The 13,193-nt window shown below is 52.4% G+C and overlaps 1 protein-coding gene across 1 annotated transcript; it reads left to right on the forward strand.

The window, feature by feature from the left end:
- The first annotated feature begins 813 nt into the window (after nucleotides 1–813).
- On the forward strand, nucleotides 814–11,894 carry PLD2 (phospholipase D2). Its single transcript, XM_007952331.2, has 24 exons — nucleotides 814–922; nucleotides 1,009–1,139; nucleotides 1,240–1,382; nucleotides 1,768–1,873; nucleotides 1,969–2,034; nucleotides 2,167–2,225; nucleotides 2,375–2,467; nucleotides 2,559–2,711; nucleotides 3,337–3,486; nucleotides 6,476–6,559; nucleotides 6,705–6,783; nucleotides 7,646–7,756; nucleotides 7,936–8,106; nucleotides 8,496–8,622; nucleotides 8,814–8,932; nucleotides 9,024–9,137; nucleotides 9,286–9,390; nucleotides 9,642–9,730; nucleotides 9,837–9,950; nucleotides 10,116–10,165; nucleotides 10,437–10,571; nucleotides 10,799–10,952; nucleotides 11,290–11,404; nucleotides 11,670–11,894. Exons 1-24 carry the CDS (start codon nucleotides 814–816, stop codon nucleotides 11,892–11,894), a joined length of 2,802 nt encoding a protein of 933 aa, XP_007950522.1.
- Nucleotides 11,895–13,193: the final 1,299 nt, after the last annotated feature.

Raw genomic sequence — 13,193 nt, forward strand, 5'->3', positions numbered from 1 at the left:
TCCAGCTGGACGCACCCAGCGCGCCGCACGGCCCCCAGGGCAGAAGGACCCCCCCGGGCCAAACGCCGCGCACTGGGCGGGCTGCGGGCCGCGGAGGAGGGCGGTGGCGGACGAGAATCCCGCGGAGGTGAGGCCCCGGGCCGTCCCGCCCCCGAGGGCAGGCCCTGAGTCCCGGCCCCGCCCCGGCCCGCTGGGGTGTGGGCTCCGGCACCGCTCCGCTCGGCTCGCTCTCCGCTGGAACCCGCGCGGGCTCCGGCGCCAGCTGCCCGGGTGAGGGCCGGAGAGGGGCGCCCTGGGGGCCTGGGGCCCGGAAATTGGGCGGGAACAGCATGGGACAGGGCTGCCGGGCCTCCTGACTCAGCCCACTCTCAGATTTCGAGATTTCGCCCCCGAACCCAGAAGGGGTGACTTCCTCATTCCTGCCTGGACCCGGTCTTCCAGCCGACTTGGCGCCCCGGTTCCCTCCTGTCCCGGCGCCCCGGTTCCCTCCTGTCCCGGCTTGTGCTCTGTCCCAGTTCGGGGCCACCCTTGGCGTGGCTCGGTACCTCTCGGCGCCCTAGTTACGGGGCGAGGGGCGGGGCCGAGGGATTCGGGATGAAGGACTGAGGTAGGGGATGGAAGGATGGTAGGCGGCGGTTCTGCAGGGTTTTGCAGACCTATCGGCTGAAATCAGAGAGGTTGAGGATCAGCGGGAGCCAGGTGGGTGGGGAAGAGGAAGACCTGTGGGAAACGGTGCTCCGTGGGACTTTGGATGGGGCACATGTTTCTTCGGGGGGGCAGGCCATTTCCCTGAAGCCTCTGCGTATTCCTAGGATGATGGCGACCTCAGAGAGCCTGTTCTCCACTGGGGATGAGCTGGACTCAAGCCAGCTACAGATGGCACACGATGAAGTGGACGCTCTGAGGGAAGGAGAGGATCCAGGTATGCAGAGAGGACAGCCCTCAGGGAGGGGAGACTGAGGGGACTGGGGCCTCCTGGAACGACGCTGCCTTCTTCTTTCCTCCTAGCTGACCGGATGCACCCCTTTCTGGCCATCTATGACCTTCAACCTCTGAAAACACACCCTTTGGTGTTTGCCCCTGGAGTCCCCATCACAGCCCAGGTGGTGGGCACTGAAAGATATACCAGCGGATCCAAGGTAGCTGGGCTGGCACCAGGAGGCTGGTAAAGGGACGGCTGGCAGAGTAGAGGGCTGAGACCCAACTGGGGGACGTCAATTCAGTTCCTTGCACCCTCAGGTGGGAACCTGCACCCTGTATTCTGTCCGCTTGACTCATGGTGACTTTTCCTGGACAACCAAGAAGAAGTTCCGCCATTTCCAGGAGCTGCACCGGGACCTTCTCAGGCACAAAGTCCTGATGAGTCTGCTTCCTCTAGCTCGGTGAGGGGGAACAGACTTCTTACTGTGCAAGGCTTGTGCCCCTCGCCCTGTGGAAGCGTCATTTCTTTCTGTCTCTCTCATCCACAGCCACAACCTTTCTTCCCCCCAGCTCTGACCACTGGGCCCCCTATCCTGACCCTGGTGACCAGGAATCTTTCCAAGCCCCATTCTCCTTGCCTATGGTTCTGTGCCAATATCTCAGCCAGGCTCAATGCCCAAAATGTCCTTGGCAGTCTCCCTTCTTTTTTTGTCTCCATTCCCAGGGTGGGGGCCCTCCTTCTTGCCAGTCTTCCTGCCCTCCCCCAACACCCTACCCCAGTGCTTCAGAGGCCACGAGGACCCAGCCTCCAGCTCTTACCCGACCCTCATTCTATCCCTTCCACAGCTTTGCTGTTGCCTCTACTCCAGCCCAAGAGGAATCCAACAGAGAGATTCCCTCTCTACCCCGAACGGGTCCCGAGGGCTCCACCAGACACGCAGCCAGCAAACAGGTGAGATCAGACACCAGGTCCTCTGGGAAAGGGTTTGGTGTGCAAATGGCTCTTGTTCCATCTATTTCTCTTGCTTGCCTCCATCCCTACTTCAGAAATACCTAGAGAATTATCTCAATCGCCTGTTGACCATGTCTTTCTACCGCAACTATCACGCCATGGTAAGGCTCTGGGACTGAGTCCATTTGAGGTGAGACAGGATCATCAGACTCCCAAGGGAGCCAAGGACCAGGGTTGGTGGAATCTGAGGGGCTAAAAGCTAGCATCTCTTTGGTTTTTGCCTTTCTCTGCAGATGGAGTTCCTAGAAGTCAGTCAGCTGTCCTTTATCCCAGACCTTGGCTCCAAAGGACTGTGAGTATCTGACAGCCCTGACCTAGCCATCTGCAAACATCTCTCAGGGTCTCTCTGAGATGTTTGCCCTGAGAATAGGGGAAGCAGTGCAGATTGGGCTGAAGGGTCTGCGCTCTTCATCTAGTACCTCTTCTTGATTTTCCCTATAGGGAGGGGGTGATCCGGAAGCGCTCAGGGGGCCACCGGGTTCCTGGCTTCACCTGCTGTGGCCGGGACCAAGTTTGTTATCGCTGGTCCAAGAGGTGAGGGCTGGGCTGAGCAGCTGGGCAGTGGGTGGGGGTGAGGAAGGAGATCCAAGGGCAGGGAGCAATGGACGGAGCCCTTCTGCTCCAGGTGGCTGGTGGTAAAGGACTCCTTCCTGCTGTACATGTGCCTCGAGACCGGCGTCATCTCATTTGTCCAGCTCTTCGATCCTGGCTTTGAGGTGCAGGTGGGGAAAAGGAACACAGAGACACGGTATGGGGTCCGGATCGATACCTCCCACAGGTGAGGCCTCTCTGGTATGGCGAGAGACCTGGTGAGTGGACGGGCAGTCCTAGAGCCATGAGGGTTGCTGAGTGGGAGAAACCAAGGAAGAAAGGAAGGTGTTTCTACTAGGGAGCTGGTCTAGCCAGATGCTTAGAACTGCTCTTAGAGTTCAGTCCCCGAGAAAACCAAACACCAAACTCACTGCCATTGAGTTGATTCCAACTCATAGCGACCCCCATTGGGTTTCCGAGATGGTAAATCTTTACAGAAGTAAATTGTCCAGTCTTCCTTCCATGGAATAGCTGGTGCATTTGACTGCTAACCAGACGGTTGGCACTATGCCACCAGAGCTCCTTAGGCCCAGAGAAAAGGGATTGAATATTAGCCTAGGAGAGGGGCTGATATAGACAAAAAGGAACTCCATTCATCCATTCAACAAAACTGAGTGTCTGGCAGGATATAAGGTGCTGGATACCCAGTTATGAATAAGGCAGAAATATATGCCCTGTCTCCATGGAGTTTGAGTTAGGGACTAAGAGAGGAAGTGGGAAAGAGGTGCTAGTCAGAGGAGGGGGGAGTGTCTGGGCAAGGCCAGAGGTATGAAGCTGGAGGATTAGTGGTCCATCACATTGTTCCTATCCAGGTCCCTGATTCTCAAGTGCAGCAGCTACCGGCAGGCACGGTGGTGGGGCCAGGAAATCACTGAGCTGGCTCAGGGCCCAGGCAGAGACTTCCTACAGCTGCACCGGCATGACAGCTATGCTCCACCCCGACCTGGGACCCTGGCCCGGTGGTGAGACACTGACGTACCTTCTGAACATGTCCAGGGCCTTCTTAACCCCCTTGGTATTCTCTGACTCCTTGACCCCCTCTTTATCTCTCATGGCCCTATCTGATCTCACTGAACCCTCCTTAACTTCTCTAATCTTCCTGACTCCGACCTGTTCAACCATGCTCGTCACTATGAGCTGATGTTTCTGATCTTGACCCCTTCACCTTTACTCAACCACGAAAAAGAACTGATATATTACAACATGAATGAACCTTGAACCTTGAGGTCTCTGACCTCCTATGACCTTTTTAACCCCCTTCCCCTACACCAACTCCCTCTATTCTCTATGCTGTCCTCAGATTGCTCTGACTAATTCATTCATTTAGTAAACATTTTCAAAGCACCTACTGTGTGCCAAGTCCAATGCTGGGAATAAGATACAGGCTTTTCCGGTTTGACCTCTAGTTCAGTGGTTGAGTCGATCGGGAAAGAACGTGAACTTGTCATATTACCAATAGATGCAGAGTAACGACCACAGAGGAAGAGCAGCTGGCCCAGCATGGAGATGTCAGGACAGGCTTCCAGAAGGCAGTAACCCCAGGGTTAGTCTTAGTAAGATAAAGAAAATAGAGACAGCAGTCCCAGCAGAGAAGACAGGAATACCCTGATGTGTCTGCAAACCAGGAGGATTGATTGTTGGAGTGTAAGGGAGACTGGTTAGAGAAGAGTCCAGGGAAGTCAGCAACATCTATTTGGTCATACAGGGCCTCATGTGCTAGGCCCAAGACGTTGAACTTTATCACAGGCAGGGGGGAGGAGTCATAGAGGGAATTTTTGGAGACGGTTTTGAGATTTTTTTTTTTTTTTTAACATAAGAGCTAATAATAGCTAATACTTACATAGCACTTACCATGTGCCAGGAACTGTTCTAAGTGTTTTACACGTATTCATTCATTATATCCTCATAATAACCATATGCGGCGGATTCAGTTGTTGTCTCCATTTTACAGATGAGGAAAATTGAGGCAAACAGAGGTTAAGAATCTCACCCAAGGTCATACACCTTATAAACAGTGGAATCGGGATTCAAATCCAGGCAGTCTGGGTGTAGACCCAGTTCTCAACCACCCTACTAGACTGTTGGTTATTCAAAAATCAAGCAAGATGGAAACACATTAAGTTAAAAATATATGTATATAGATTTCCAGCCACTCCTCAGAAGGAAGATTGGGCAATCTACTTCCGTAGTGATACCGCCTCAGAAACCAAAGGAGGGGTTGCTATGAGTCGGATGCGACTCGATGGCAGTGAGTTTGTTTTTTTTTCAGTTTTACCCCAACTCTCTTCCAACAACCCTACTTCTCTCCCCAGGAGCAACTGTGGGAAGAGTTTGATATGTGTCTTCCCATATCTTTTTTGCCTGTTTTTATATATGTATGCACATATGTATACTACATTTAAACATAAACCAATTCATTCTTCTTCAACTTATTTTTTCAATTAATACATGTATTAGAGATTAGACATTTAGGTTATTTCCAATTTTTCACTCTTATAAAATCACTGCAATGAGCATAGTCTTTGCCTAAGCGTTTTATAGGCTATAAGGAGCCCTCGTGGAGCAACAATTAGTGCTCAGCTGCTAACCGAAAGGTTGGTGGTTCAAACCCACCCAGAGACTCTGTGAGAGAAAGTGATCTCCTTCTGCAAAGATTACAGCCTAGGGTGAAAAAACAAACAAACAAACAAAACTTACGGGGCAGTTCTACTCTATGCCCTGGGGTCACTGTAAGTGAAAAATCAATTTGACAGCCTCTAACACCAACATAAACATTCCTAGAAATGGAATTACTGTCTCAAAGCATGTTGTTGCTGTTGTTTGCCTTCGAGTCAGACCTGACTCATAGTGACCCCTCCTTGGGTTTCCAAGGTGGAATCACTACAGAGGTAGATTGCCCAACCTTCCGAGGATTGGCTGGTGGGGTTGAACCACCAGCCTTCCGGTTAGCCGTCAGGTACCTTAGGCACTACACTACCAGAGCTCCCATGTCAAAGCCTATGTTCATTTAATATTTTGATAAATACTGCCAAGTTGTTTAAAAGGCTGTCCAAAACCAAACTCACTGCCATTGAGTTCATTCTGACTCACAGTGACCTCCATTGGGTTTCTAAGGCTGTAACTCTTTATGGAAGCAGAGTGCCCTATCTTTCTTGTGTGGAGCAGCTGGTAGGTTTGAACCACTGGCCTTAAGCAGCCAAATGTCTTAACCACCATACCACCAGAGCTTCTTTTAAAAAGACTATTGTCAGTATATATTTCCATAGCCTATGAGAATATCCACTTTCCCATGTGCTAATATTGCATTCTACCAGTAAATTTAATTTTTGTCCACCTAATGGGTAAAAAGGAGCCCTGGTGGCATAGCGCCTAAGGCATATGACTGCTAACCAGAAGGCTGGTGGTTCAAACTCATCAGCCACTCCTCGGAAGGAAGGTTTGGCAACCTACTTCCACAGTGATACTGCCTCGGAAGCCCAAGGAGGGGTTGCTATGAGTCAGATCTGACTCAATGGCAGTGAGTTTGGTTTTGGAATGGATAAAAAGATCATTTCATTTTAATTTCAGTTTCCTTGTTTACTAGTGAAACTGGACATCTTTCCCTATGATTGACCATTTTAATTTCCTCTGTGAACTGTCAGTTCTTATTCTTTGCTCATTTTTCAGTTGACTTTTATTTTCCTATTGCTTTGTTAGAGCTCTTTATGTATGATGTATTACTCCTTCCAATCTGTCATTTTCTTTAGTTTATTGTGTCTTCTGTAATTTTTATTTAGCCCATACTGGCAAATTCATCCCACTTTGATATGTCTGATATCATCCGACCTCTCTGATCACTCTCAATCTCTTGTCCCTATTGTCACCTCTGATCCATGACTGTCCTCGGTCTTCACTCTCCAGAGCTTTCTGACTTCTGACTCCTCTGACCTCCTTGGCTTGGCCTCCCCCCAGGTTTGTGAATGGGGCAGGTTACTTCGCTGCTGTGGCAGATGCTATCCTGCGAGCACGAGAGGAGATTTTCATCACAGACTGGTGGTGAGTGGGGGAAAGGCCTAGTTAAGAAGAGGTGGGATATGGCCTATGGCAGTTCAGCTTGCTGCCCAGAGGAATGAGCTGACAGGGAGGAGTGGCTAGTTGTCTGGGACCTTAGCTTACCCCTATCCCCTGTCCTGAATCCCAGGTTGAGTCCTGAGGTTTACCTTAAGCGACCAGCCCATTCAGATGATTGGAGACTGGACATTATGCTCAAGAAGAAGGCGGTGAGAGTGGCCAGGCTGGAGGGGTGTGTAGCAGGGGCTGCTTGTGGGTGGAAGGACTGCAGCATGGGAGAAGGTAGGGAATCTGAGGCTTCAAGGGGAGGAAATGTACCATCTTGGCTCAGTGTCTGGCAAACACTACTCTTCCTAGCCCCTCTCTTCCATAGTGAGAATTGACAGGTCCCTCTTCACGCTCCTCCTTTTTCCTGGAATAGACTTCTCTCTCAGGACCTATAACATTTTATTGTGTTACCTATGGGGTGTACATGCCTATCTCTCTCATTAGCTCTTTCAGTAGCTCCTTGAGTGGAAACACTGGCTGATTGATATCACCAGCCCCAGTATAAGGCACATGTTGTAGGGAGCATCCATCATGTGGGTAGATGGAAGGAGGGATACCTGATGATAGAGGGTGGGAGGGTGAACAGATAGACAGATGATGGGAGGGAAGCTGGGTGGAAGGCAATGAAATTGGAGAAGTGGATTGATAGGAGAGTGGATAGATGGATGAACAATAGATAGGAGACTGGGTGGGTGGATATGAAGCTGGATAGATGGATAGATAAGGGTAGGTGGGTAGAAAAATGTTTGAAGAGAGGATGGTTACTAGGATAGATGGGTGATTGTGAATGGATGTGTGGATGGGTGGGTGGATGGGTGGATGGATGAATAGATGATCAGATAGGTGATGCTTAATCTAAGTTTGCTGCAAGTTCCCAGCGGGTTATAAGTGGCAGAGCATCTCAGATCTCCAGGCAATGTGTAGGGACGGACAGGAACCCTAACCATGGGGAAGGGCTTTGGAAAGGTAGGAAGGAGGCATTCTGGGAGAGGCATAAGGATCTGATTTCCCCACTTACCACAGGAGGAGGGTGTCCGTGTGTCTGTACTGCTGTTTAAGGAAGTGGAGTTGGCCTTGGGCATCAACAGTGGCTACAGCAAGAGGGCTCTGATGCTGCTGCACCCCAACGTAAAGGTGACTCTCAGGCTTCAGACACCCTTCCCAAACTATAACCCTCCCCACCATACTTACTCTTCCCTTCAACCTTCATTGTCCTGAGCATCTCATTCTTTCATCTTCCCATTCTCCCTTCCAACACCTTATCTATCTTCCCTCACCTGAACTCCCTTATGAGCTGTCCCATCCTGTTCCAGGTGATGCGCCACCCAAACCAGGTGACCTTGTGGGCCCATCATGAAAAGCTCCTGGTAGTGGACCAAGTAGTGGCCTTTCTGGGGGGGCTGGACCTTGCCTATGGCCGCTGGGATGACTTGCACTACCGACTGACCGATCTTGGGGACTCCTCTGAATCAGCTGCCCCTCAGGTAACCCCTTAAGGCCTTCCTGAGTGCCCTCAACTAACCTAAAATCCACAAACCTTCCCAGCTTCTGCTGTCCCCCCTCCAGTTATTCCAGGCATTGCCTACCCTCAGAGTTTCTCAGCCTTGCTGGGCCCCCATAAACCCACTCTGAAGATACCCAGTCCCTTCACCATTTCTACTACCTGACCCACCCCAGTTCCTCTAGGGATATCAAATATAGCTGAAAGGGAGGGCTGGGGAGTCACTCTCTCTCTTTCATTCTTCTTCTCTGACATTCTTCCTCATGTCAGTCTTTCCATACTCTTGCAGTCCTCCTGTCTTCTCTTTGGCCCTGGCTCTATATGGCCCATGACACTCTCCTTGCCCCTGGCATGGGTATGTTCCTCCTGCAGCCTCCCACCCCATGCCCAAGCTCGCCAACCACCCCAGACCTCTCCTGCAACCAATACTTCTGGCTGGGCAAGGACTACAGCAATCTTATCACCAAGGACTGGATACAGCTGGACCGGCCTTTTGAGGGTGAGGGCCCCCTCCTCCAAAGCCTCTAAGAGCTGGGAGCAGGGACAGAAATTAGACCTGAGACTAAGGATGAGATGAGATGGATTGAGGCAAGGGCAGTGTTCTGTCTGGCAGGCTCTTCTTCCTCCCTGCCTCAAGTGACCCCAAGTGACCAGCCCTGCCCTTTCCCCTCATTCTCCTGGGCTCCCCAGATTTCATTGACAGGGAGACCACACCCCGGATGCCATGGCGGGACGTTGGGGTGGTTGTCCATGGCCTCCCCGCCCGGGACCTTGCCCGGCACTTCATCCAGCGCTGGAATTTCACCAAGGTGCTCACTCCCTCCTGTGGGGACTGGAGGCTAAGGAGGGAGATAGGGGCAGCTTACCACTTCCCTCTGACTCTGCCATCCTCTACTTCAGACTACCAAGGCTAAGTACAAGACACCCATGTACCCCTACCTGCTGCCCAAGTCATCCAGCACTGTGAACCAGCTCCCCTTCACTCTCCCTGGGGTGCAGTGTGCCACTGTGCAGGTGAGGGCTCCTTCCTCCTCCCTCCTTCTCCCCCTTCTCCCCTTCCCAGTGCCCCAGCCCATTCTCTCTGCCTGAGAGAGCCCCCTCCCCAGCTCCTCTCCTGGGTGAGGAATCCCCTTTGCCACATCACATTCACTGTTTCCCTCAGGTCTTACGGTCAGTGGACCGCTGGTCAGCAGGGACTTTGGAGAACTCTATCCTCAATGCCTACCTGCACACCATCAGGGAGAGCCAACACTTCCTGTACATTGAGGTCTGACTGGGATGGCGTGTGAGAAGAGGATGGAGGGGATGGCTCAGGAGGGAGATTATGATGTTAGTAAGAGTCACTGAGGACTAGAACAGCTGGGGTTGGAGATGGTGCTGAGCCTGGTGTCCAAGCGGAAGCCTAGGGCCAGGGCCTGGGCCTGGGGCTGGGGGGCCGCGCACTGGGGGCTGGGGTTGGGGGCTGAGAGCTGGGCCAGGGGCCAGGCTGCTGATCTCTGTGTTTGGTCCCTACACCAGAATCAGTTCTTCATTAGCTGTTCAGATGGGCGGACGGTTCTGAACAAGGTGGGCGATGAGATTGTGGACAGAATCCTGAAGGCCCACAAGTAAGGTGGACTGGCAGGAAGATGGGGACTGTGGGTTTGGCTTAAGCCCAACTGGAGGGGGTGCTCTTGGGACAGGTCACACCTCCGACTCCACCCCTCTCCCCAGACAGGGGCAGTGCTTCCGAGTGTATGTGCTTTTGCCCCTGCTCCCTGGCTTTGAGGGTGACATCTCTACGGGTGGCGGTAACTCCATCCAGGCCATTCTTCACTTCACTTACAGGTGGGCCCCCAGCCAGATTCAGCCTCTTGATGGCCCCATTCCACCTATCCCCCTCCTAACTCTGTTCCAACTCCTTCTTTCTGGACTTTTGAGGCCAATCTCTCTCTTGGTATCCCCACCTGCCTCCCCTAACCTCTACCTCCCTCACATTTTCTTTTTCCTCAGGACCCTGTGTCGTGGGGAGTATTCAATCCTACATCGTCTCAAAGCAGCCAGTAAGTGCTGGGGGCTGGGGGTTGAAGCTCTGGACTCCTGGGGAGAAGAAGGTTGCAAATCTGGAAATTTGGAGCTTGGAGTAAGGAAAAGGAGGCTATCATTTGGGTACCTCTGGGTCTACTGACCTGAGACCATGGGTGGTGTTTCACTGCAGAGAGAAGTACAAAGACGAAACTCTAGGAAGGTCTTCTGGAGTGAGGTGGACACCAGCTACATGCAGGGAGCATCTTTCCCCTTGCACACACGTAAACCCTTCTCTCTTGTGCGCAGTGGGGACAGCATGGCGGGACTACATGTCCATTTGTGGGCTTCGCACACATGACGAGCTGGGTGGGCACCCGGTCTCGGAACTCATCTACATCCACAGCAAGATGCTCATTGCAGATGATCGGACAGTCATCATTGGTCAGTGCTGGAGCTGTGCCCTTGGCTGTGACAAGAGGGATGGAGGGGTGGAGGAGGGTCCAGCCAGGGGCAAAGAGCTGAAGGGGTAAGATGATGGAGACTGGCGCTAAAGCCCAACTGTGAATGGAGGCCACGGAAGATGTGTTGCCTGTGGGCCAGTGCTCTAGTGTAGGTGCCAGGGTGGGAATCTCCCTGGGCCCAGGCAGATACAGTCTGTCCTATCCCAGGCTCTGCAAACATCAATGACCGGAGCTTACTGGGAAAGCGAGACAGTGAGCTCGCCGTGCTGATCGAGGACACAGAGATGGAGCCATCCCTCATGGACGGGGCAGACTATCAAGCGGGCAGGTTTGCCTTGAGTTTGCGGAAGCACTGCTTCAGGTATGGCCCTGGGCAGGGGGAATCTGCCTTCGAATCATGTGTGAAGGGTGATTAGAGCTTAGAGGTAGTGCTGGCTTTCCTAATAAGCCATCTATTCCAGTTTAGGATACAAGCAAAGTAGAGACACCAAATTAAAAAAAAAAAGAAAATATTTTAAAAACAAGTTGATATTTTGAAAAAAACAAAAGGTAGAGATAAAACCGTTGGCCTCTTTTATGTTTATTTTACTATTTAATATTGTATCCATTTTGAATCATCTGAGAGGAACAAGAGAATTTTTCTGGTGCTCTATGGGTCTTCATCGGGCCCTGCTGGGTGGGACCCCTTTCTTCCATAGTGTGATTCTCGGGGCTGATACCCAGCCAGACCTGGATCTCCGAGATCCCATCTCTGATGACTTTTTCCAGTTGTGGCAAGAGACAGCTGAGAAAAACGCCAATATCTATGAACAGGTGAGGGATTGGGGGGGTGGCCTGGGGAAAATGTATATGGCTCCAGCTGCTCAGGTGGAAGGAAGAGGACCACCACCACACAGCTGTTCCCAGGAAGGGATGAGGGTCTAGGGGGCATTGACTATCAAAGGGTCCAGTGGTCCAGGGTCAATGCAGGGGTAATGAGAAGTGGTATGAGGGCAGTGGGGGACTCCAACCCAGTAGGACTGGACTCTTGGAGAGTCTTCCCAAGCCTTACTGGCTCCCCCTTCCCCCTTCCCCACAGATCTTCCGCTGCCTGCCATCCAACGCCACACGCTCCATGCGGGCACTCCGGGAGTATGTGGCCGTGGAGCCCCTGGCCATGGTCAGCCCTCCCTTGGCACGGTCTGAGCTCACCAAGGTCCAGGGCCACCTGGTCCACTTCCCCCTCAAGTTCTTGGAGGATGAGTCTTTGCTGCCTCCCCTCAGCAGCAAGGAGGGCATGATACCCCTTGAGGTGTGGACATAGCTGAGGCTCCTCCAGATGGGGAGAGGTCACCAGCCGCTGGGCCCCACCTTGTCTGGCTCCTGTCCCTTTAGCCTGTGGACTGAGGGTAGTGCTGTATGAGACCTGAAGAGGCAGGCATCCCCGAGGGGGACAGTCAAGTCACAGAGGACCCTCCCTTGGAAAGCAGCGAAGTAGGGCACTCCCGACTCTAGGCTGGGGAGTCAGGAAAGGGTATTCTCCCGGCCTCCTGGTTCAGAGCAGTGCTACAAAGAAGAAGTAAAACTCCTGCCAGGACATCTGGGATCAAGGCACATACTCTCGGAGGAGGGGGCTCTGCCCTGGGCCTTCCCCATTGCTCTCTTCCTCCTCTAGCCCCTGACCCCTCACCTGTCCCAGGGTCTCTCAGCCTGTTTCTGCCAAGGTGGAGGGAAGGTTGGAGCCACTCTGACTTCAGCCCCTGATGGGGGGGCTACACTAACTCCCTCCACTAGCCTGCTGACAGACACTAACTTTGTATCAGTCTAATAAGCGTTTCATAAATAAAAGTGTCAAAAAAGTCCCTGCCTCTTCCTTGGCAAATCTGCGTGCTTGTCTAAGCCACCTCTCCTTGCCTACACGGAGCACCAGTCTCCTGATCCATCGGAAGGGATGTTCTCCACCCAACTCTTTCCCTTCTTTCTCCTGTCTCCATCTCTGCTCTACCTGACTGTGGCTTTGGGAGCTCAGTCACCTGGCTGCCGGGAGAAGAAGGTGTACACCCAGTGATGCCTGGGTAAAAGGAAGGGTAGGCAGGACCAGACCAGGGCACCTGGGGAATTGTGGAGCTGACCTTGCAGTTGCTGATGGGGGAGAGGCGCTGAGCAGGGCCTGGAGAGACTGTCTCTGGTTTCTCCAGGAACAGCACTAGAAGTGGCTTATGGAAGCCCTCACAGGACTGGTTGAGGGTAGACTTCATTTATGTCAGGAAGAACTGGCCCAAATCCTGGATTTGTCACTTACTGGTTAGGTGACCATGTCAAGTCACATCACCTTCTGGTTATTGCTGGTCCCAGGTGGGAAAGCTATGACTGGCTTTCAGTGGTAGTTAAAGTTGTATGTCAACTTGGCTGGGCCTGGTTGAGAGGCTGGGCAGCTGGTGGTAGTTATTTCCCATCATGAGATTGGCAGTCGACTCCATGGTGAGATCTACCACAAGTAGCTGAGTAGCTGCTTTAGGGATGTGATCCACTTCTGTATAAACAGCAGCTTTGGGAACGGTCTCTAGCTTATGGCACGCTTGAACCCTGCATGTAGCCGAGTCATTGTTCAGCAGCCTGCTGT

Source organism: Orycteropus afer, unplaced genomic scaffold (genome assembly GCF_000298275.1).
Source record: "Orycteropus afer afer isolate SDZICR_OR568_19922 unplaced genomic scaffold, OryAfe1.0 scaffold00330, whole genome shotgun sequence".
NCBI classification, from domain to species: Eukaryota; Metazoa; Chordata; class Mammalia; order Tubulidentata; family Orycteropodidae; genus Orycteropus; species Orycteropus afer.

What these genes read in the sequence shown, in the direction of transcription:
- PLD2 (XM_007952331.2), top strand. Translation starts at nt 814, where the DNA reads ATGATGGCGACCTCAGAGAGCCTGTTCTCCACTGGGGATGAGCTGGAC. An exon ending in TGCTGCACCCCAACGTAAAG is followed by an intron (nt 7,757 to 7,935) that starts GTGACTCTCAGG and finishes ATCCTGTTCCAG; the next exon opens with GTGATGCGCCACCCAAACCA. An exon ending in ATTCTTCACTTCACTTACAG is followed by an intron (nt 9,951 to 10,115) that starts GTGGGCCCCCAG and finishes CTTTTTCCTCAG; the next exon opens with GACCCTGTGTCGTGGGGAGT.